The sequence below is a fragment of the Chiloscyllium plagiosum genome, chromosome 19 (genome assembly GCF_004010195.1).
Source record: "Chiloscyllium plagiosum isolate BGI_BamShark_2017 chromosome 19, ASM401019v2, whole genome shotgun sequence".
Classification (NCBI taxonomy): domain Eukaryota; kingdom Metazoa; phylum Chordata; class Chondrichthyes; order Orectolobiformes; family Hemiscylliidae; genus Chiloscyllium; species Chiloscyllium plagiosum.
The window spans coordinates 24,565,391-24,589,934 of NC_057728.1; the positions used below are offsets into that span (position 1 = coordinate 24,565,391).

General features: G+C 40.7%; 1 protein-coding gene across 1 annotated transcript in view; it reads left to right on the forward strand.

The window, feature by feature from the left end:
- cacna1c (calcium channel, voltage-dependent, L type, alpha 1C subunit) overlaps positions 1-21,797 on the forward strand; it is an 890,104-nt gene extending 868,307 nt beyond the window's left edge. Inside the window, exons 47-48 of the mRNA XM_043708872.1 lie at positions 9,856-10,176; positions 20,725-21,797. Of these exons, the coding sequence (XP_043564807.1) occupies positions 9,856-10,176; positions 20,725-21,018 (615 nt within the window). The 3' untranslated portion in view covers positions 21,019-21,797. The remainder of the gene's footprint in view (positions 1-9,855; positions 10,177-20,724) is intronic.
- Positions 21,798-24,544: the final 2,747 nt, after the last annotated feature.

A 24,544-nucleotide genomic window follows, 5' to 3' on the forward strand; every position in this document is an offset into this window, starting at 1 on the left:
TCTCAACATTGTATAGTGATCCTAAAGCAGTTGTGGTTACCAATGGATTAGGCTCGGATAGCTTCAGTGTGGGTCGGGGCTGCCGTCAGGGATGTCCCCTCTCGCCATTGTTATTCACGCTAATAATTGAACCACTAGCAGATGCTATACGAGCTGATCCTAATATAGTGGCCCGAAGGATTGGTACAGGTAAACATAAAATTACCCTTTATGCAGACGTTGTTCTTCTATTCCTCAGTAATCCTCTGATGTCCGTACCTCGCTTAATCCAAGTTATTAATACATTTAGTGCATTCTCAGGCTATAAAATTAATTTTTCAAAATCGGAGGCTATGCCAATGGGTGGCCTTGCTGTGATACCCCGCTTAGCGGACGGTTCCCTTTTTCCCTTTCGCTGGTCCCTGGGGGGTTTCTTATATTTAGGCATTTTTATTACTCCAGTATTTTGTCAGTTGTATAAGGCTAATTTTGTGTATTTATTGGAAAGGATAAGGCAGGACCTCCAGCGATGGGGAGACCTGCCAATTTCCTGGTTGGGTAGAATAGCATTAATCAAAATGAATATCCTGCCCCGTCTCCTATATCCTATGAGAATGCTTCCGGTGATGCTGCCGAGGACGGCTTTATGTAAATTATATGGCTGGCTGGGTTCCTTTATCTGGAATCATAGGCGGCCCCTCATTAAGCTGGAGAAGCTACAGCTTCCACAGGCAAGGAGTGGATTGGGCTTCCCAGACTTTAGGAAATATCAGTTAAGTTCCCTATTAAGTTACATAGCTGATTGGGTCTTGTCTGATCCACATTCAATCTGGTTGGACATCGAGGCTTCTCAAGTAAAATACCCACTTATTATCCTTTTATTCTCAGACAAGAGGAAAATAATTACAGATCACTGAAAAAACCCTATAATACTAAATACTATCAAGGCTTGGAATATAATGCGGCAAAATGAGGGTAATTCACATAAAACATCCCCCTATGCACCGATAGTGGGAGCATGGGGATTCCAACCGGGGTTAACAGATGCCACTTTTAAACTCTGGAGATCCAGGGGTATCTCATGTCTCGGGGATTTATTTAAAGATGGGGTCCTGATGTCTTTCGGACAGCTGCGTCAGAAATTCGGATTACCCAATGGAGACCTCTTTCGATACTTCCACATTCGAGATTTTATACACAGGAAGACTACGTTATTAGATAGTCTTTATAAATCCGATAGAGAATGTAGTGTCCTACGACCAGTGGGGGTATCTTCCGTCAGTAATATTTATCATTTGCTACATGATGAAGTATCGGGAGATATGGATAATCTGCTTAAAATATGGGATCAGGATCTGGGACTAGAAATCTCCACAGAAACGTGGAATGATATCTGGGAAAATGCTAGAAGAATTACTATTTGTAACAGAACCCAGGCTATCTAGCTGAAGATACTTCATAGGGCCCATATAGCACCGGTTCGATTGGCAAAATTTAAGGCAGGAGCATCTCCAATGTGTCCTAAATGCAAAATAGAGGTGGGCACTCTTGTATATTGCTTATGGACCTGTCATAAGATCCGTGGATATTGGACTAAAGTAGCAAGTACCCTGATAGAAATTTTAGGAACGGAAATTAAAGTGGACCCCGTATCTCTCCTCTTGGGCTTTTCGAACTTTCCCTCCCTGGACACGTACGGGAAGAGACTATTTTCTATTCTTTCTTTCTGTGCAAGGAAAAATATTTTGGTGAACTGGGTGGCTGAGGGCCCCCCTGGACTTTCAAATTGGCACAGACTAATTATGGAATGTATTCCCCTTGACTTCCTTACAAATATGGTGCACCGAAAGACCGAATTATTTTATAAAATATGGCAGCCCTTTTTGAATTACATAAATACAGATATTTCGGCTATCCTAACAAGGGCTTTTATTTAATTGAGATTACAAACCTGGCTGGTCCGCGGCCCCTCTGGGGAGGAATCCCGCACGAATACGGGTTTTATCATATCTGATGTTAACACATCCCGAGCATGTAAGAGACTTAAATATACACTCTGGTTAGTTGTAGGTTAGATTAGTAGATAGTTGAGTTTTGTTTGTTTGTTTTTTTTTTCTTTTCGGTTTTTTTTTTTGTTGTTTTGTTTTTTTTTGTCAAATTTTGGGCTATTGTATATTTGAGCTAATTGTATATCAATGTTTATATCTGAGAGTTTTGTTTATTTTTGTAAACTTGTAAAAATGTTAAATTTCTAATAAAAATATCTATTAAAAAAAAACTACTCTGACTCCTGGCCAACAATTTAACAGACCCCCCCCTGCCCAATCACTCATACTGACCTTGCCACCTATCAACCCAATCCCAGCCCATCCACTCCTCATGCCCACCCAACAAATCCCACTCTCCACAATCATCTAACTGACCCAAACCCTCACTCCCCACCGACAACTGACCCAACAATCTCCACCTATGCTTCCATGGACACCCGAACAGCCCTAACCCATTCTCCCATGGACATCAGACCAACTAAAACCCCGGATTCCTGAACGTGCTGTTCCAAACTGGCACACCCTGCCGTCTCACTCATGAACTACCACATGTACCCACTCATTCACCTATCACCTATATTCCCTCATACATGTAACACCCCACCAACTAGCATCTGTAATCACTTGACGTGCCAGGGACATGTATCCCTCACCCATTGATACCCTGCTGCCCCAAACCATCTGCCAACCTAACCCCTCATTTACCTTACACATTTACTTTCTTTCAGTAGCTGTCAAAGTGAATTTGGGACCTTTAAACATGGAATATAGCTATTGTCGTAAAAGGGGGAATGGTTTCTGTGATGATCCACTTTGCTACTGCCTACATGGTTTGCTGGTGTGGATTGCTTCATTCATGTAGTTTCTTGCCTCAGCCATTTAGCTGGCAATGTCCTAGAAAGATAAATGGCCAAATTTTTGTCTGATCTGAATCAGAAATAGGGATTCTGACCCAGATTGTAAAATTCAAGCCAATGAGGTCAATAGAGGCAATGTTTCTCCTCCAGTATGTTCTGGATACCTCATTGGTTCCATTGGACCAATCTTGATACATTTGCAAGGCCGGGCCAAAGATCTTTAAAGCAGTGAGCTACGCTATATCCCTGAAGGCCCAATCATCTGCAGTGCAATGTATCTGTCTTTTCATTATATTCAAGTGATTCCAGAAAAAGCTATTCCTTCACAGTTATCTGTTTGAACCAGTTTTACAGATTATTGAAACTTTAGGCCCCAACAGCATCTTAGGAGGTGGGCAGATGCATTAAAGATGTAGCATAATGTGGTTAGATAAGAGGTTATCCATTTTGGTAGCAAAAGCAGGAAGGCAAATTGTTATCTGAAGGGTTATAAATTGAGAGAGTGAAATGTGCAACAAGACCTCAGTGTCATCATACACCAGTCGCTGAAGGTAAGCATGCAAGTTCAGCAGACTGCAAAGAAGGCAAATGGTATGTTGGCTTTGATAGCAAGACGGTTTGAGTACAGGAGCAGGGATGCTGCAATTCTATGAGGCCTTTGTGAGACTACACCTGGAGTATTGTGGGCAAGTTTGGTCTCTTTTTCAAAGGAAGGGTGTTCCTTCTATAGAGGGAGTGTAGTGAAGGTTTACCAGACTGATTTCTGGGATAGTGGAACTAATGCATCATGAGAGATTGAATTAATTAGAATTGTATTCAATGGAGTTCAGAAGAATGAGAGGGGATATCAGAAAAACCCATAAAAGTCTCTCAGAACTAGACAGGGTAGATGCAGAAAGTATATACCCAATGGCAGGAGAGTCCAACATCACGGGTCACAGTCTAAAGTTACAGGGTAAACCACTGAAATGAGGAGAAATTTCTTCACCTAGAAAGTGGTAAGTCTGTGGAATTTATTAGCACAGAAAGCAGTCAAGGCCAAACATTGTATGGTTTCAAGGAGGAGTTGGGTATGACACCTGAATGGGTGGGGGAGAACTATAGTGATCAAAGGCTATGTTGAAAAAGCAGTAATGCTAATGAATTGGATGATCATAATGAACAGCAAAGGAAGGTTGAAAGGCCAAATAGCCTGCTCCTATTTTCTATGAATTTTATTCAGGGTTCAGTTATAGGTAAGTCAAGGGTTTGGGGAACAGACTGAATATTGAGGTTAAAATCAAGACCTGATCAGCAATGAGGCTGATTGAAAATGGTGGAATAAGCTCAATCAGCTGTATGATCTGCTTCTGCTCCCATTCGTTTTGTCCTTATTTTACAGATCTTATCATCTTTTCCAATCAGGGACAATCATCCTTCTTTTCCTTTCTCCCAGACTTGTATTTCCCAACTTTGGACACTTTGTTAAGAAGTGATGGATTTTAGGTCCCATTGATGGTAGGAACTAAGGCAAGCAAATGACAAAGTTAGTTTCATCAGGGTGAGGGAAAACTGGCCTCAGAACGTGTCCTGTCTGATCATGTGTGCAATTAAGTTCGTTAAATAGTTCATGCTGAGCTTGTTGAGGAGCATGCTCTGATATTGGTGCAAAAATATGGCCTGCATTTTGGGTCAGATACATGGAACATAGATACAGGAGTAGGCCACTCAGCCCCTTGAGCGCACTCCACCATTTAATAAAATCATGGCTGATATATGGCTTAACTCCATATACATGCCTTGGGCCCATATTTTTTGATACTCTTGCTTAATAAAAAAAACTGTCTATCTCAGATTTAAATTTAACAATTGAATTCGCATTGACCACCATTTGAGGAAGAGAGTTCCACAACCCTTTGCATGTAGAAGTGCTTTCTAACATCTTTCCTGAATGGCCTGGCCCTAATTCTCAGACTATACCCACAGTTCTAGAATTTTCAACCATTGCAAATAATTTATCTTTATCTCCCCTGTTTTTCCCTGTTAATATCATGAAGATCTCAATTAGATTAACCTTTAATCTTCTAAATTCTGGAGAATAAAGGCCTGATTTGTATAATTTCTCTTTATAATTTAACTCCGTAAGTCTAGTCCTTGTGAACCTGTTTTAAACTCCATCCAAGGCCAAAACATCCTTTCTAAGATGTTGTGCCAGGATGTGCTCATAGTATTCTAAGTTAGGTCTATTCAGGGTTTTGTACAATTGCAGCATTACGTTTGCATCTTTATATTTCAACTTTTAGATATGAAAGCCAGCATTCTATTACTCTTCATGACTATTTTCTGCACCTGTTCATGGAATTAACACAGCAGAGAGAAAGTGTCCTGGTTACCCATGGGAAATTGGGCAAATAGATTCATGAAATTGGCACATCAGGTCTATGCAGATTGCAAATGGAGAGCGTTGACTGCACTTCGTGCAAAAATCACTGTTCTGGTATGATTGTGGCAAAAGAAGAAAGGGAAAAATTTCCAGGTGCAATTGGGAAGCCATCTGAACACATGGAAGACAATAAGCACACAGCTCTCAGATTTTGAATCTGATATCAATAAGGAACACCATTCTCCACAGACAAAGCAGAGCCCCAAGCACGAGGAGAGCAAAGGAGAACAATAAGGAACAGGAAATACATTAAGGCCATACCGTCTATACCATACCACCAAAGAGGGAGCAACCTGGACATAAAAACACACAGGCAATTCCAGTTATCTGAGCAGTAGGTTCGTCAACAGTGCAGGCTTCTATTCCCTTAATCTTCAAATAATTTGTGACTACATGAGCTTCATAGATGAGTGCTGTCACTATCTTGCACCAGTCCAGGTTGCTCTTCATCCAGTGCCACCTTATCCATTGCCAGTAAGATAACCTACCTATGTGATTGTGATCGTGTCTGAGCTAGTGGAGGATGTGGCTTTTTGCAGAGATACCTGAACTGGTGCAGACATCAGAATTTCTCGTTGTGTTTATTCCTCTGTGTTTTGGTGTTTGAACCTACAGGAGGTACAAGAAAAGACCATGAGAATGATCCTTGGAAAACAAAGGCATTTTCAGTACTGAACTTCATTACATTCCATACCTCCTGATATTATGATGAATCTCTCTTGATCAATTTCCATTTACTTCCTTCACAAAGGCTACCATGCTCATCTTCCCTGACCATCTTATCATCTCCAGTGCTCTCTTTCATTGCAGTGTGTATGGTGAAGAGTTCGCTTACTGTCCAAACCCTTTGGGAGGGAAAGATAAGGCACTTTTGGCGTCTATGGCATTTTGAGAAGTAGTTGTCTGTTACAGTGCTCGCATGTCCTCAATAGCTCTATGGCTCTGAGCCTTGCCAAGAGGTCAGTAGGTGCAAATTAAATTGATACTTTTATCCCATGTTCCAAAGAAACATGCAAGGCTCCCAGTTTGGCGTGTCTGCTGGAGATTTAAAATCCACAGGTCTGTCAAGCACTCCCTTCACCAGAGTGAAGGTCATTGAACCTTTGTCTGTACTTCTCCAAATTCATTTAATGTGTCTTCTACCACCTCAACCACAAATTTCTTGATTTGGGAACCTTCGCCTACCACCAATAAGAGCACCTCCCTCAACTTCATTAATGTCTCAAAGAAAGCCTTCAGTTTGGCATTAGCAAAATTATTGGCACTCCTTCCTGCATTCCAGCACTGTTACTTTCCCAGTTCTGCAATAATGCTGCAACAGTTTCATGAAACAGCAACAAAGATGGCTTCCATAATCAGTTTATATTGAGCATTTTTTGTCCCACCTCTTTTACTCCTCCACCCCCACTAATTGACTACCCAATATGCCCTCGGCTATTTAGAAGCCCCTTCAGGAGCTGTAGCTGCTTCTTCTGCAAGAGTGAGACAGAGACCTGGAAACAGTCCCAACTGGAGACGCCATGACCTAGTGATATTTGCACAAGGCTATTAGCCCAGAAACTTAGTTAATATTCCAGGAGACTGGGTTCAAATCCCACTGTGGCAAATGGTGGAATTCAAATTTAATAAAAATATCTGGAATTAAATATCTATTAATGACATTATACCATCGTCAATTGTTGGAAAAAACTCATCGGATTCACTAATATCCTTCAAGAACGAAAAAGTGCCATCCTTACATGGTCTGGCCACATGTGACTCCAGAGCCACAGCAATGTGTTTGACTCTCAACCTCCCTCTGAAATGGCCTTGCCAGCTACTCAGTTGTAACAATTGCTAAGAAGTCTTAACAAAGAAACCAGATGGACCACCTGGTATCAGGCTAAACACTGGAAACAACAGCAGTGAAAACATCCTGTTGACCCTGCAAAGCCCTCCTTACTAATAACTGGTGGCTAGTGCCAAAATTAGGAGAGCTGTCTCACAGAATAGTCAAGCAACAGCCTGACATAGTCATACTCATGGAATCATACCTCACAGGCAGTGTCCCAGACACCATCATCAGCATCCCTGAATAAATCCTGGTCCCACCAGCAGGGCAGACCTAGCAGAGGTAACGATCTCCCAGTTGCCCTGAGTCTCCTCAGCATTGACTTCAGACCTCATGAAGCCTCATAGCACTGGGTTAAGCACAGACAAGGAAACCTCCTGATGGTTATCATGTACCGTCCTCCCTCTTGATGAATCAGTAACTCCTCCAAGATGGGCACCACTTTGGAGGAAGTACTGATGGTGGCAAGGGTGGGAATTTCAATACACACCACCAAGATTGGCTTGGCAGCAGCACTGCTGATTGAGCTACTGTTAAGAAGGCATGCAGTGTGTTAGGTTTTATTAGTAGAGGGATTGAGTTCCAGGGCCGCAATATTATGCTGCAACTATTAGAAAGGTTAGTGCGGCCATACTTGGAATATTGTGTACAGTTCTGGTAGCCATATTTTGGGAAGGATGTGGAAGCATTGGAAAAGGTGCAAAGGAGATTTACGAGGATGTTGCCTGGTCTGGAGGGAAGATCTTATGAGGAAAGGCTGAGAGACTTGGGTCTGTTCTCATTGCAAAGAAGAAGGCTAAGAGGGGATTTGATAGAGGCATACAAGATTATCAGAGGATTAGATAGGATAGACAGTGAAAATCTTTTTCCTAGGATGATGATGTCAGCTTGTACCAGAGGGCATAACTACGAATTGCAGGGTGATAGATTTAATACAAATGTCAGAGGCAGGCTCTTTACTCAGAGAATGGTAAGGGCGTGGAATGCCCTACCTGCCAATGTAGTTAACTCAGCCACATTATGGAGATTTAAACAATCCTTGGATGAGCACATGAATGATGATGGGGATGAGCTGAGAATAGTTCACGGGTCGGTGCCTGTTCTGCACTGTATTTTTCTATGTTCTATGATCAGGTCCGAAAGAACATAGCTGCTTGACTGGGTCTGCAGCATGTGTGGTGATGGAACCAATGAGGGAAAAACATACTTGACCTCTTCCTCACCAAGTTGCCTGCTGCAGATACATCTATTCCAGAGAGTGTCAGTAAGAATGATCATTACACAATCCTTGTGGAGATGAGGTCCCACCTTCATAATGAGAATACCTTCCAACATGTTATATGGCACTAACATTGTGCTAAATGGGACAGACTTTGAGCAGATCTAACAACTCAAGTCTGGGCATCCATGAGGTACTGTGGGGCATCAACAGCAGCAGTATTGTACTCCGACACGATCTACAACCTCATAGTCCAGCATATCCCCCATTCAACAATTACCATTGTGCCAGGAGATCAACTCTGGTTTAATGGAGGTCATGCAAGGAGTACCTGCAAGCATATCTAAAAATGAGGTGTCAACTTAGGGTGACGTTATGCCAGACAACATAAGCAGCAAGTGATGGACAGAATTAAGTGTTCCACAACCAACGGATCAGGTCTAAGCTCTACTACACTGCCACATCCAATCATGAATGGTGGTGGACAACTCAGTAGAAGAGGCGACTCCACAAATATCCCCATCCTCAAAATTGGAAGAGCCTAGAACAACAGTGCAAAAGGTAAGACCGAAGCCTTCGCAGCAATCATCGGCCAGAACTGCTGAGTGGATGATCTATCTCGGCTTTCTCTGGATGGTAGCCAGTATCACACTGCCAATCTTCGACCAATTCAATTCACTCCACTTGATATCAAGAAATGGTTGGAGGTACTGGACACTGCAAAGGATATGGGCTCTGACAACATTTCAGCAGTAATACTGAAGACTTGTGCTCTAGGACCTGCCACATTCCTAGACCAACTGTTCCAGGACAGCTACATTATGGAAGTGACAATGTGGAAAATTGACCAGATGTGCCCCAGACAAAAAAGTAGCACAAATCCAACCCGGCCAATTACTGCCCTGTTGTAGATAAAATTACACGAGAATCAGATTTAGTAACAAGTCAAATCACAAGTAAAAGCTTTTAGGAGATGAGGTCACACTAAACGCAGGGTTTTGACCAAGCCGTCTCCCTGATTAAAGAGATCAAAAGCCCTTTATGCCCTTAACCACAGTAAAGCACACAGTTTCAGATAAAATTACGTAAACAGTTCTTCAGATAGAATGTCATCCCTTACACAGGTATCTGTCTGCTGAGTCTGCAGTCACTGGTTTTATTGAATTTGTGGTTTCACTTGCTAATGGTCACATTCTGTTTATCCAGCTTGCTCCTGCAGTATTCAGCACTTTAGCAAAATTTAGCACAAATTGCAGATTGCACAAAATTTTGTCAATGATCCCAACATGCTTTGCAAATGTGGTGAAATGCTCTACTTATGGTCAGAGGCCATGGTCTGATATAACATTTTATTTTTGTAAAAGTAAAGGATATTTGATATGAATAGCACTTTGTAAAGTTAATTGTTTCACACAGTGGTGAAAATGCTTTTCAAAACAAAAGAAAGTGATCCTGTTGTATCTGTATGTGTCTCAAGAGTATTTATTTTCATCATACAGGCATTGGCTGTTGCAGGACTAAATCCACTGCTGAGGAGAAGCCATTCTCCAACACAATTTTCCAGAGTGTGCGCCACACCTCCAACAACTCCATGTAGTAGAAGGAGATTGCAACATCGTATTCCAACATTATTTCTTGATGGCATTGAATCCTACGAGAAACTAAACAGCAGCCTTCCATCAGTAAACTGTAGCTCATGGAACTCTGACAACTCAACTGGAAATAACAAAAAAACCAGGCCAGTCTCTCTGAATGTACCTTATCCTTTCAGGGAAACCGGAACAGAGTTTCATGGCAGTGCTAGTAGTTTAGTAGGGGCGGTAAGTTTACTATTACTATTCACTGTTTCTATTTGTTACCATGTTTAAGAGACTACCTTTCATCTTTGCATTCATTATTTCTCTTGTGTATGTAGGTGACTTAAGTTTACATTTGATGTCTGGGAGTGACAGTTTGTAGCGTGGGTTAAATACATGCTAAAACTTACTTAACATTGTCATGCAGGGCAATACTAGCTTGTTACTGCTTAGGCCTTTTGTAAGGCATAGAGACTCTGAACCAAAGGTTCGTAAATCCACAGCACCTCATTCAAGTGTATCCCAGAACATTGTGGAAAGCTAGGGAACAAATTGCAGGTCTCCTAGCAGAGGTATTATTGATAGCCGTGGAGAGATGTCAGAAGAATGGAGAGTAGCTAATGTTTTGCAATAATTGAAGAAAGGCTACAAGGAAAAGCCAGGGAACCACAGACTAGTGAGCCTAATGTCAGTGGTGGGTAAGTTTTTGGAGGGGATTCTGAGAGAAAGGATCTACATGCATTTGAAAGGTAAGGCTGATTAGGGATAGGCAGCATGGCTTTGTACATGGGAAATCATGTTAAGAGGTGACCAAGAAGCTAGATGTAGGCAGTGCAATAGACATTATCTACATGGACTTTTGCAAGGCCTTCAACAAGGTACCATATGGTAGACTGGTTTGTAAGGCTAGATCATATGAGATCCAGAAGAGCTAATCAATTGGATACAAAATTGGCTTGACAAAATGAGACAGAGGGTGTGGTCGAGGGTTGTTTTTCTATACTCCAGATCTGTGACCAGCAGTGGGCCACTAGGATCAGTGCTGGGTCCACTGTCATTTGTCATTTATATAGACGATTTGGATAAGAATATAGTAGGTTTGCAGATGACACCAAAATTGGTGGTACAGTGGACAGTGAAGAAGGCTAAGAGTACAACGGGATCTTGATCAACTTGGCTAGTGGACCATGAAATGGTAGATGGAGTTTAATGCAGATAAATGCAAGATGTTGCATTTTGGGAAGACAAACCAGGGCAGGATTTATCAATTCATGGTAGAGCCCTAGAGAGTGTTTTTGAACTGAGGGACCTAAGGTGCAGGTACATAGTTCCTTGAAAGTGGTGTCACAGGTAGACAAGGTAGTGAAAAACACATTTATCACCCTTGCCTTCACCGGTCAGAGTATTGAGTGCAGGAGTTGGGACATCATGTTACAGCTGTGCAAGAAATTGGTACGGTCACATTTGGAGCATGATGTAAAAATTCTGGTCACCCTGCTATTGGAAGGACATTATTAAACTGGAAAGAGTGCAAAAAAGATTTACAAAGATAAGATTGGAAGGTTTGTATTAAAAGGAGAGGCTGGATAGGCTCAGACTTTTTTCCTCTGGAATGTAGAAGGTTGAGGGGTGACGTCGTAGAGATTTATAAAATCATGAAGGACATAGGTAAGGTGAATAGTCAAGGTCTTTTTCCCAGGGAATGGGGAGTCTAAACCTTGAGGGCATAGGTTAAGATGAGAAGGGAAAGATTTAAAAGGGACTTAAAGGGCAACTTATTCACACAGAGGGCGGTGCGTATTGGAACAAGCTGCCAGACAAAGAGGTAGAGGTGGGTACAATTACAACATTTAAAAGACATTTGGACAGGTGTGTAGATAAGTTTAGAGGGATATGGGTCATCATAAGCAAATGGGACTAGTTCAGTTTAGGAAGGCTGGTCAGCATGGACAAGTTGGGCTGAGAGCCTGTTTCCAAGGTGTGTGAATCTAATTTGCAAAGATGCTGTGCGAAAAGTTGGCTTAGCCTAGTTTTTGAGTGTGGGGGATTTCAATTTGCAATCAGATTATGTTGATTCCATTGAAGATGAGCATGTAAATTTGTTGTCCCCAGCTCTTAACATGATAATAGTGCAAGGCTGAACATGTGCCTCACTCCTGCCAACCTCTTTACACTGCCAAGTACCTCTACATTCAGCAGGGAACTGAAAGGTATTTCCTGAAAGTAGAGGAGTTAATGGTGGAGGTGGGAATGAGAAAATACAATTCCTCAGGGAGGAAGATGTTAATCTGGTAAAAATGTATCTGGCAACAGAATAAGTAGGAGCCTGTCTGTCTTCCACATAGGTTCATTATACTCTGTACAGCATAAGTACAAATTACTTTTTGCTTCCACTGAGCAGCCTCTCCCAGGTGAAATCTAGTCCTTATTCTTTAAAATTAACCTGCTTGGGTATGTTATTGCACCTCCAGGGCAGACAGGACTTGAGCCTTGTAGCTTGAGCCTTGAGCCCTGTAGTGTCCCTACTTTAGAGGTAGGGACACAACAGTTGCACTTTCCCCAGTTAGTATCAACTGCCTTCACAAATAGAGCATATAGCAAATATATACGTTCAACTGACATTATTTTCAACAGCAACAGATCCTCTTCATTCTTAAAAAACATAAAACTGACAAGTACAAACATTCAGACAAGATAAAAAGAAGCTACTGAAGAGGGAGAAACAAATCTTACAAACCAAGACTTATATCACAAGGCATGCAGCTCCTAGGATTCCCACCTCACTGAAAGTTTTCATTTTGGTAAAACAAATAAGACAGTTAATGATTTGTATCATAAGACCATCAGATATAAGAGCAGAAATAGCCATACCCCTTTGTACTTCAGATTTCCGAAGCCTTTCCCCATTTAGAAAATAGTTCACACCTCTATTTTTCCGAACAAAGTGCATAACCTAACTCTCCCACATTTTATTCCACTCTCCTATCGTGTCCAAGTCCTTCTGCAGTCCTTCCCTACCTTCTCAATGTCACCTGTCCCTCAACATAACTTTGTGTCATCTGCAAATTTAGCAGCAATTCCCTCAGTTCCTTTGTCCAGGTCATTAATGTAAAAAAGAATAGTTGTGACCCCAAAACTGATTCCTATGAAACTCCACTCATCACCAGCTACCATCCTGAAAAAGATCCCTTTGCTTCCACACACTGCCTTCTGCCAATCCTCTATCCATGCTAGTAACTTACCCCTAACACCATGGACTCTTATCTTATTTATCAGCCTCCTGTGTGGCACCTTGTCAAAAAGCTTCTGGAAATTCAAATAAATTGGGTCTAATGGCTCTCCTTTGTCTCACTTGCTCATTACCTCCTCAAAGAGTTCTAACAGATTTATTGGGCATTATCTCCACTCATGAAGGCATGCTGACTCAGCCATGTATTTTTAATTACTCCACACTCTGGTCCTTCATAGGACTCTTAAATTCTTATCAACAATTGAGGTCAGGGTATACGGCCTACAATTTTTGGTGATCTACCTCACTCCCTTCTTAAAAAGTGTGTTACATTAACCATTTTCCAGTCCTCTGGGACCCTCCCGGATTCCAGTTGTTTCCTGAATGATTACCAACAATGCCTCTAATATCTTCACAGCTGTCTCCTCCAGAACCCTCAGGTGTAGTTGATATGATCCGAGTGATTTGTCCACCTTCAGACCTTTCAGCGTCCCCAGCGTCTTCTCCTTACAGATAGCCACAATATTCATCTCTTTTGAAATTCTTGAAATTCCCCAACTCTTTTGAAATTCTGGTATGCTTTATATGGACATTTTGACCTGGAGAGTTAAACGGTCATTCCTTGACCTAGAATCAAGCCCAGACTGCAGCAGTGAGTGCGCCAAATCCTAACCATGGTGGAACTATTTATTGATTTGAGTTTCGAGTTTTCTTTCTCTAGTATTCGTTTCAAACTCAAAATATTGATTTTAATGTTTTCTTCTTTGTAACAATTCTTTGAGTGCATATTATCTCAGAGAAGTTATCTATTTAACATTCAACAATTATGAGTGTGGTACTGGAAAAGCAGAGCAGGTCAGGCAGCATCTGAGGAGCAGGAAAATTGACGTTTCGGGCAAAATTCTGGATTAGTGGTGCTGGAAGAGCACAGCAGTTCAGGCAGCATCCAAGGAACAGTAAAATCAACGTTTCGGGCAAAAGCCCTTCATCAGCCCATTCCTGATCCTCGGATGCTCCCCGACCTGCTGTGCTTTTCCACTATCACACTCTTGATTTTAATCTCCAGCATTTGCAGTGCTCACTTTCACTTATTCAATAGTTATGGTTTCTTCAACATCTCCTTGATATCAAAAATATTGTTAGAGATTATACATTAACCATCTCAACATGTGCAAAAGTTTCAGCAGAGTACTTCTTACTTCTCTCATTTTCTCAGCTTCCCATGCCAAGGAACAATATTTCCCACTTTCTCCTACAGGAAATACTATGATACTAGCTACATTTTAAAATCCATAAATTTTGTTGAACGAGATCACTCTGAACAATCAGTTTTATTGACTTGGATTCACCATGAAACAACTTACAGTTCATATTTGTCTATACTTAAATGTTTTGTTTGACCATGTCTAGTTTTAAGACATCAGGTCATGAGATCTTGTCTATGGGCCCAATCAGTTCAATTGTCCAAGCAGATTTTGTAGCTGCTCCATTTTAGCATTGGAATGCAATGGAAACTTCAGCAGCAAGTGGTGTCAGTGAGAGAGGACAACTGGAGAAATTGGAGCTCTCACTAGGAAATAGAATGTCTTTGGTGGGGAGAGGGCTAATAAGAAGAGAGGGCAGACAAAGGAATTCCTCAGCCTAATGCAGGCGACATGATCATTCCATGTACCTAATGTAAATAGTTATTTGTTTATTGTTAATATCCCTTTGTAGTTTCTGATGACCTGAGTCCAGTGGAATAAAGAATCATAATTCATAATGTCATAATGCTTCATAATCTTTCAGCTGTGTTCAAATTCATGTTAAATTTCTGATGTAATCAGCAGGATTCCACAGCCCAGGCATTAAACACAGGCAGGCAAAGGTTGATTGGTACCTAGCCAAGATGTCGGACTGGAAACTGGCAATGTCTCTGAGGGAAGCTGAAGCTGTTCGCAGATCATTGGAAGTTTAGGTATTGGTGGAGGCACTTGGACCTTTAGGCCAGGCCCAGACAGAGCATTCTCTTGTGCATTCCCTTGATATTAGAAAGGAAGGAAGTAGTATGCCTGGTCAGATATTCTACTTACTGAAAATTAGGATGGTGGACAGATTCAGGGTCGACTGACAATCTAGTGATTGAAGACTGGATTAAGGACACTGCTGTTTCCAGCGACCGGGGCCTCAATGTAAGTGGGCATGCCATCTTCATGATGGAACATTTAATCAGAAAACCCTTGCAGGGAATATGGGAAAGGTGTTCAAACAAGTCTGTAGCCAAAGACTTTCTGCACACAAGTGTTGTTGGGCACAGCAGTAGCCTGACATAGTTACAACAGAAATTTTATGAGTGCAAGCAAGCAAAAGGTGAGGATCTGGTTTCCATGTACCTGAGGTTCATAAATTTGTTCAATTACATCATTCTCCATCCAAATGATCAGGCACAGGATACTGAAAAACTGCCGAGCAGAATCAGTGAAGAATGGGAACATCTAGATAGAGGTGAGGAGGATTAACAGTGATAGACCTCAATAATCTTTCTTTAACCATGGGATCACATTGTCCAGATCATGAGGAAAGATAGGACCCTAAGACCAGGAAAAGGGGCAACCATCAGAGATGAAACAAGGCTACAGACAGGGAAGAGGCAGGTGGAACAGATTTCAACACAATATTGAGAAAGTGCTAGAGTCCATTATCAAGGAGAAAGTAGCAGCATGTTTAAGAAAAGCTTAATGCAATTGAACAGAGAGTCATCATAATTTTTGAAAGGAAAATCATGTTTGACAAATTTTCTAGAGTACTTTGAGGACATAATGAGCAAAATAGACATAGCAAACCAGTAGATTAGTGTATTTGAATTTCCAGAAGGCATTTGATAAGTTGCAACATTAAATGTTATTGAAGAAAATAGTCTTGGGGATAATGTATTATCACAGACTGAGGATTGTAAACACACATAATAGAGAGTCAAGATTAATCAGTCTTTTAAGGTTGGAAAGATGTAACTAGTGGAGTGCCACAAAGGTCAGTCCGAGGGTCTCAAATTTTTTGTTTCCTGTATTAATCACTTGGAGGGGTGGGCAAAGTACAAAGTATTAAATTTGCTGATGATACATGTTGTAATGAGGACATAAAAAATCTGCAAAGGAAGACTGATAGGCTAAGTGAGTGGTCAAAAATGTGGCATATAATTAGATTATCAGACACAGCGGGATCTTTGACCTTGCTCCACAGGTTCACATCATCATTATTCTTAAAGGCTCATGCCAGCTATCTCCAAATAGTCAACATCAGACCTTGCTATGGCATTGCATGTCAAGTAGTAGAGCAGAAAAGTGTGGTGATGGAAAAGCACAGCAGGTCAGGCAGTATCCAAAGAGCAAAAGAATCGATGGGCAAAAGCCCTTTATCTGGAATTTGGGGTGGGGGGTGCTGCTGACAGATAAATAGGAGAGTGTGGGTGGGCCTGGGGGGAAGGTAGTTGGGAAGGCGATAGGTAGATGCAGGTGGGGGGTGATGGTGGTAGGTTGGAGGGGAGGATGGAGCAGATAGGTGGGAAGGAAGGTGAACAGGTAGGACAGTTCAAGAGGGTGGTGCCAAGTTGGACGGTCAGATCTGGGATGAGGTGGGGGCAGTTGAGTTGAGGAAACTGGTGAAATTGACATTGATGCCTTGTGGTTGGAGGGTCCCAAGGTGGAAGATGAGGTGTTTGTCCTCCAGGCATCAGGTGGCTTGGATTTGGCAATGGAGGAGGCCCAGGACTAGACTTGGAGAAGTGGGAGGGGGAGTTGAAGTAATCGGCCATGGGGCATGGGGCTGTTTGGTGTGTGTCCCAGAGATGTTCTCTGAAACATTCCACCATTTGGAGTCCTGTCTCCCCAGTGTAGAGGAGGCCACATCGAGAACAACGGACACAGTAAATGAAGTGTTTGGATGTGCAGGAAAATCTCTGCCGGATGTAGAAGGATCTTTTGGGGCTTTGGTCGGAGATGAGGGAGGTGTCAGTGCAGACTTTACACTCCTTTCAGCGACAAGGGAAGCTAACGGGAGTTTAGGGTGGGTTGGTGGGACGTATGGACCTAATGAGGGAGTCACAGGAGGAATGGTGTCTGCGGAATGGTAATAGCCATGTGGACGGAAATATATCTCTGGTGGTGGGGTCTGATGGTAGATGGCAGAAATGACTGAGGATAATGCACTGTATCCGAAGATTAGGTGTGTTGGAAGTTGAGGGCTCGGGGTGGGGTCTATCCTTTTTGAGGTTGGAGAGTTAGGTTTCAAGGGCAGAGGTGCAGGAAGTGGGGGAAGATGTGTTGGAGGCCATTATTGACCATGTAACAGAGCTCCCACTTTGTAACCCTGGAGGTCGCCGTGATCACTGAGTTGAAGCAAGACTCTGTGCTCCATGGAATTGCTACATAGAATGGGTTCCCCAAGCAGCTTGCTAATTGCAGCAACTAAGATGTTTGCCTCCAAACAAGGAGGCACATACCGATCCATAAACCTGCGACTGTTGTGGATAGTGGACTGACGAGAGGAGACATCTCTAACTTCATTTCAAAGATGGACATCAGAAAGTTGAAGGGGACACAGAGATACTTGCTTCTACTCTCACCAAGTACAGGAGGACTTTTATAAAGATGATTATCACATTCAGTATTTTGACTAAAGATGTCTGTCCAGTAAAGATTCCTTTAGAATAGGAGACATTGGGGTATGTGGGCACAGAATCAAAAGGAAAGGTGAAGGAAGAGTGTCCACTGCCATTACATAAGGGCAAAGGAAGATGAATGCATCCTTCCCACCTGGAGCTCAATTGAGACTCTTAAGTTGCCATTTTAGGCCTCATCTCACTATTCTATCAGCAATGCAGGGGCACTTTGCCACAGGGAGGCTACCCAATAAATGCTGACAGATGCAACTAGAAGATGGAATTGCAGATGCTGGAGAAGAGTCAAGGAAGTGTGATGCTGGAAAAACACAGTAGGTCAGGCAGCATCTGAGGAGCAAGAGAAATGTCATTTCAGGCATAACCCTTCATCAAGACTGGGGAGGGGGAAGGGTGCTAAGAAATAAATGGGGGGTGGGGCTAACGGAGAGGTAGGTGGGATGGCGATAGATGGGCGAAGGTAGGAGGTGATTGTGATAGGTTGGTGGAATGTGGGAAGGAAGATGGATAGATACATCAGATCATGGCGGTGAGCCAAGTCGGAGGGGTGGATGTGGGATTGGGTGGGGGAGGGGAGATTTGGAAACGGTCATGTGGTTGTATACTCTCGAGGCAGAAGATGAGGTGTTCCTCCTCCAGTTTGTGGGTGGCCTTCTTTAAGCAGTGGAGGAGGCCCAGAATGGACATGTCATCGGGGGAGTGGGAGGGGGATGTTATGGACCAGGCTAGACTCCCTCAAAACAGTTCAAGAAGGTAGCCCAGATCTTAACTTTTCTAGTTGTTTTCAGCAGATTTAAGGTGGATATTCCAGGAGCGATGCAATTAATCAAACAATTCAGTTTCAAACAAACAGAATTTATTTACAGACTACCGAATGAAACACGAACAAAAGAGAACAGAATATAGAATAACTTAATCTATCCGAAAACCCAAGCACTCTACCTCAACGTAATGATACTGTTTGAATTTCCTACAATGTCCCCATAAACACACCCCTTGGCAAAAAGATAAATTCAAACACAGGTTCTTACAAGAGAGATGTCAGAGGGAGAAACAGCATGGAACCTCTTTTCCCAGCAGCTGTTTCTCTGTGCCCCCAGCTGGAAACTAAACTAAAAATCCCTGAACTGAGAGAACTGGCCACTCCCCTTTCATTGTACAAATGTTTTTTAAAAGTCCTTAAAGTTCTTCTCTGATTGTTGACTTAGGCAGTATCTGTTAGCCGTTATTAAAGTAGCCAGTTCAGACATATTAGCACCTCTGCCTTTATGATGCCTTGGGAAAAAAAGGGCAAAATAACCTTAAAAGGGCAGCATAATTACAGGGAGTTGAAATGGGTGGCCAAATGAAGGGAGGGTTGGTTGGTGCATATGGACAAGAGATGTTCCCTGAACCTTTCCTTGAGTTTGCGATTGGTCTCTCCGATGTAGAGGAGACCACATTTGGAGCAATGGATGCAATAAATGAGGTGTGAGGATATGCAAGTAAATCTCTGCCGGATTTCAAATTATTTTTTGGGGCCATGGATGGAGGTGAGTGGGGAGGTGTGGGTACAGGTTTTGCACCTCTTACAGTGATGGCAAAAATGGCAGAGGATAATACGCTGGATTTGGGGATTAGTGGGGTTGAATGTGAGGACTAGGGAAATTCTATACTTCTTGTGGTTGGGGGTTGGGGTTCGAGGGCAGAGAAATGGAGGAGATGTGATTGAGAGCGTTGTTGATAACATGGGAGATGAAATTATGGTCCTGGAAGTATGAGGACATCTGGGAGTGGAAATGGCAGAGGCATTGGGAGTGAGGGATCACATTTTTACAGGGGGGGCGCGAGGTGGGGTAGTCAAAGTAGCTGTGGGAGTCAGTGGATTTGAAGTAGATGTCAGTGTTAAGTCGGTCGCTGGAGACGAGAGAGGTCCAGAAAGGGGAGGGAAATTCAAGATGGTCCAGATGCATTTGAGGTCTGGGCAGAAGGTGTTGGTAGTAGATGAACTGTTCAAGCTCCTCGTGGGAGCACAATGCCACACCGATATGGTCATCGATGTAGCGGAAGAAAATGTAGGGGATGGTGCCATTGTAGCTGTGAAAGCTGGACTGTTCCATGTATCCAACATAGTTGGAACCCATGCAGGTACCCATAGCCACCCCTCTAGTTTGTAGGAAGTGAGAGTATTGAAAGGAGAAGTTATTTAGGGTGAGAACCAGTTTGTGCATATGGCCTTCCTGATTGGGTACACGGTAACATTGACCACTGCAAAATCCTGTTCTTCACCAATCATCATCCACCAACTCCTTCTCCCCACCCATACTCACCCCATCTCAGGCTGTCAGGAACTGCCTAACCAGCCATGATGAATCCTCTGGGGCCTTCTGTTTGACTTGTCGTCCAAGACAGCTGAACGTCAGTGGCCACTGTGCCTGGGAGACACTGCTCCAATCTAGCTGTGTTATCTTCCTCATAGATCTTGGAGGTGGAATCTTCATTCCTACAGGGAACGAAGTCCACAGTGCCAGGCCATTACAATTATATTAATTAATTATAGTCATTTAATTGCTTCAGGGTTTCCAGAATTTGCTGGAGCATTCAAACTGGATTTCACCACTAGCGTTAAATTCAGCCCAGTAAGTACAGACATTACTCAGATTTTTTCTGAATGGTGCTCTGGGAATATGTAGAAGTGCAAATTATCTCCAGCAGTTTAAGAAAATATTACACAGCAAATAGTGGAGGAAGGCCATTAAATCATTCTTTAGTGTAGCACCTTGTTGGACTTTGCAGTATATGCTTATCTCTTCATGAGCATCCATGCACGAGATCACAGCGTTCAAAATGTCAGACAATATTATTTATACATATTATGACCAATTTTTAGCCTTTTGTGGTAATGTTTATTTTCTGTCTGCTTAAAAAGGTCCTGATCTCGGAAGGGCTTGGTCGATATGCACAAGATCCAAAATTTGTTGCTGCAACAGCCCATGAAATTGCAGATGCTTGCGATATGACAATCGAGGAGATGGAAAATGCAGCAGGCAATTTACTTAATGGCAAAGCTAAGGGTAGCCCAAATGGTAATCTGTTACCCTTTGTGAACTGCAGAGACTACCAGCAACAGGATATTGTGCAAGATTGCACAGAAGAAGGGCAGGACTGTGAAAAAAGTGATAAGCAATTTGCAGACGAGATGATTTATGTAAGCACCCTGTAGTATAAGAAGATGGTTACATTATTTGCTTCAATCAGTTTGTTTCAGAAGTGCCTCACTGTTCTTGTACATGAAGTAACTAGAACAGCTGCTTTCTTCATTTGCTATTGTGAATTGGAAGTTGAGTTGAGCAATTGGAGCTCTGAATGCTTTTTTAAAAAAATTAAAACCACCATAAAAATCACAATTTCAGGTAACAAAGTGGCATGACCTTTGAAACTGCAGCAGAGATACTATCCAACATCTCAAATATGCTCAAAGATTGTCAGAATTTGAGTATATAGGAGGGACTCTGGAGATGATGAGTGTCTAACTGACTGGTTGGCCAAACAACATCTAAATAAGCCTTGGTTTTAGACAGAAATGCAAATGAGGGTACACACCATGCATGTATGCACACAAAATATAACTTTTGAAGGATTTGTTCCTCCCAGCATATATAGAATACCTCAAAGTACAATTTCTTGATTCTTACACCATGAAGTGAGAGAAGTTAAGAGATAGATGCTGTTTGGGAAAGAAAAGAAGAAATGTATCACAGTTCACAAATGCATTATCTGTCTCTGCTTCACTTTTAATGATGTAGAACGTGTCAATAAAATGGTCTTTTTAAAAGTGTTTATAGCTAGACTGTGAGCTGTTTCGCATACTGTTCATCCCATTTATTTCCACTCCGATTGTATTCTGAAAGCAGGGTAATTTCTTAATTTTGATGTGGCTTGTTGGTGTTTTAGCAATTCTTTGACTTTCTGCATTTCCTTACTTTCATGATGGATTTTTTTTTAAATAATTCAAGAGATATTTTCTATTTCAGAGAAATTCACATTTAACATTGTGTCTTTTCTGCATGTATCCCATGGAAATATTTATGTTTTAAAGAATAATACTTTATTTTAAGTTTGATAGTTTAACTGATTTCAGTACCAAGGTTCCAGGTATGACACATGGCATGTATCCACGGTCTACTCAGATCTATCATTGTGAAACAAACAATTTTACTTATATTTAATTGGTTGTGTAGTGGATCTGTGTCACATTTGGGTCTGCAATGAGTTATACAGTTGAAATGTTGTTAAATTTTTAAAACGTAGTTCATTAATCCAGCACCAAAAACCCATTCTCTTGTGTTTCACAAGATATGCAAAAACAATGCAATAAAGTGTGATTGTAATCAAAAATATATGCGTATAAACTTTAAATCATAGATTATGTAAGTATGTACATATATATTAAATGTTGAATATAGATATAAATTTATATTTCTCTATGAATGTATGAAATATATATCTATGTCTATTCAGTGCAATGAATTCTTGTATTGCTTTCGTTTGACAACCTGTAATACTAGAATTCAAGTCAGTTTTAGCATTTGAGAAAAGACAAAAAAAATGCCAAGCAATTCATTTCTAATTAATTTGTTAAATACACTGGTGTATATTTAATGCATGAAAATCGTTAAAATTATTAGCAAGTGTGCCAAGAGTATATATATTATATATATTATATATAAAAATATAGATTTTAACTTTTAAATGCTTTCTAAGGCTAAATCAAGTAAATGTTTTTAATCAAAATTTAAAATGTACATATTGTAGTTATGATGTTACAGCATCTTCATATATTTGACATATACTGATTTTGCATATCTTGTGTTCACTGCTGTTGTAATACTTGTTTCTTATTGATTTCACCCTGAGTTCCAATCTGTGTGTGTACATCAATGTTTCTGTAAGGAGATGCCACAAATATTTAAATATTCAATTTATCTTTATTTTTTCCCGTTAAAGTTGCAACATCCTGTTCTTGTGCCTATATTTAAAGTGGAGACTGAGCTTTTTCTTTAAATTGCTGGGTTCTCTAGCTGCTGGTATATCTGGAGAAATTGAGTTTGTAGAATGCAACAAAATGGAAAGAAATCAACAGGATGTTTACAATGCATTCTGGGAAATTAATAAAATTTTAATTAGATTGTTTTATCCAGCTTAATTTTTTTTCCCAAAGAGAAACTTTCATTGATAAATAAAAGATTTTTTCATTATTTTCCTAACTTCCATGACAAATTTTATACTAAACATTCTTTAAACCAATAGTCAGTCACAGTGGTGCCCATCCCATCCAAAATATACTGCAGGGAATGAATCAATAGCATCTCTTGTTGGTGAAAACAAAAATTGCAGTTTCACAATCAGTGTTCTGCACAAAACAGGAAGAAATACACAGATAAATTTACTGTTGGTGAAGTTAGCCTTGCTTCACAATTTAATTTTGTAAAAATGTTATATGGATGATGTACATCAAGGTATTAGGTAAAATACATGAGTAAAAAAGAAAAGCTGTGGAAATACTGACATCATAAATTTGGAACATCCATTCATTCTACTTGAGGTAGCATTAGGTATACTAATCAGACCTAAGTTTCATGTTTAACTATTAACTTGAAGTACTTTTTTTTCTGCAATTCATATTCTGACCTCTTTTTGTAAAGATATGGAGTACATACTTTACACTCAAGCACTATAACCAAGTGTGTGAAAATTGATGTATATATGTAACAAATATTTCTATAAACTAAATTATAATACATAATAATCTCCTCTATTTATGAGGACAATCCTCTGTAACAACCATCCTCATTTGACATAATTAATTTATTTCTTCATATATCTTTGAAAAAGTTGTCAAACACATCTAATCTGAATAAGCATTACTTATTACAAAATTCAGGAGGTATGATCAGTAGACAAATTAGAGATTATAGGTGGCCTGCAGAAATTATAGACTTGTTAGAAAATATTTCCCTGTATCTAAAATGTTATACCACTTGCCTATACAAAGCATGAAAATTATGTATTTAAGATTAAGAAAGTAAACAGAAACATTCCAGGTAACTTAATGTTCATTATTTTAGTTTTTAAAGATCATTTCATGCATTATGATGTGTTACAGTTTCAAAGTTAATCATTTATTTTGAATGAACTATGACAATTTTTTTTAAAATGAACCAATAAGACTGAGAGGGAGCTGAAGTAGTAAGTAGCTGCCATGAGATCAAAGTTCATGAGAGAGTTTCATTTGTACTTGAAAGTTCTTTCAAGTTTTAATTCTTTCATTGTCCCTGCAAGGCTACTGCATTGGTTAAAACTGGGTTCTACTTTAATGAATATTTTTCTTTACTTATACTATTGTTCTTTGTATATGGAGCAGTGTTTTCCTGAACATGCATATTTGAGAGTTTGAAATGATATGCCCATCCTGTCATCTGCAGTTTACTTAGGATAACACAAATAGCATAAGGAATTATTAATATTTATACAAAGGAAAAAGATGAGATGCTAATTTAACTTTCGTTATTCTTACATTAAATATATGCAATCCGACAAGCTGCATTTAGGATGTCATTGGTGTCTTTCTAGTGTGAACTATATAAATGTGTTATTTAGTGGCAGCTATGCTAATATTAACTCTCCGTGAAGACATAGATTTTTCATAAACTATCAATAAATTGTCCAGATCACATCTCTCTTCATGT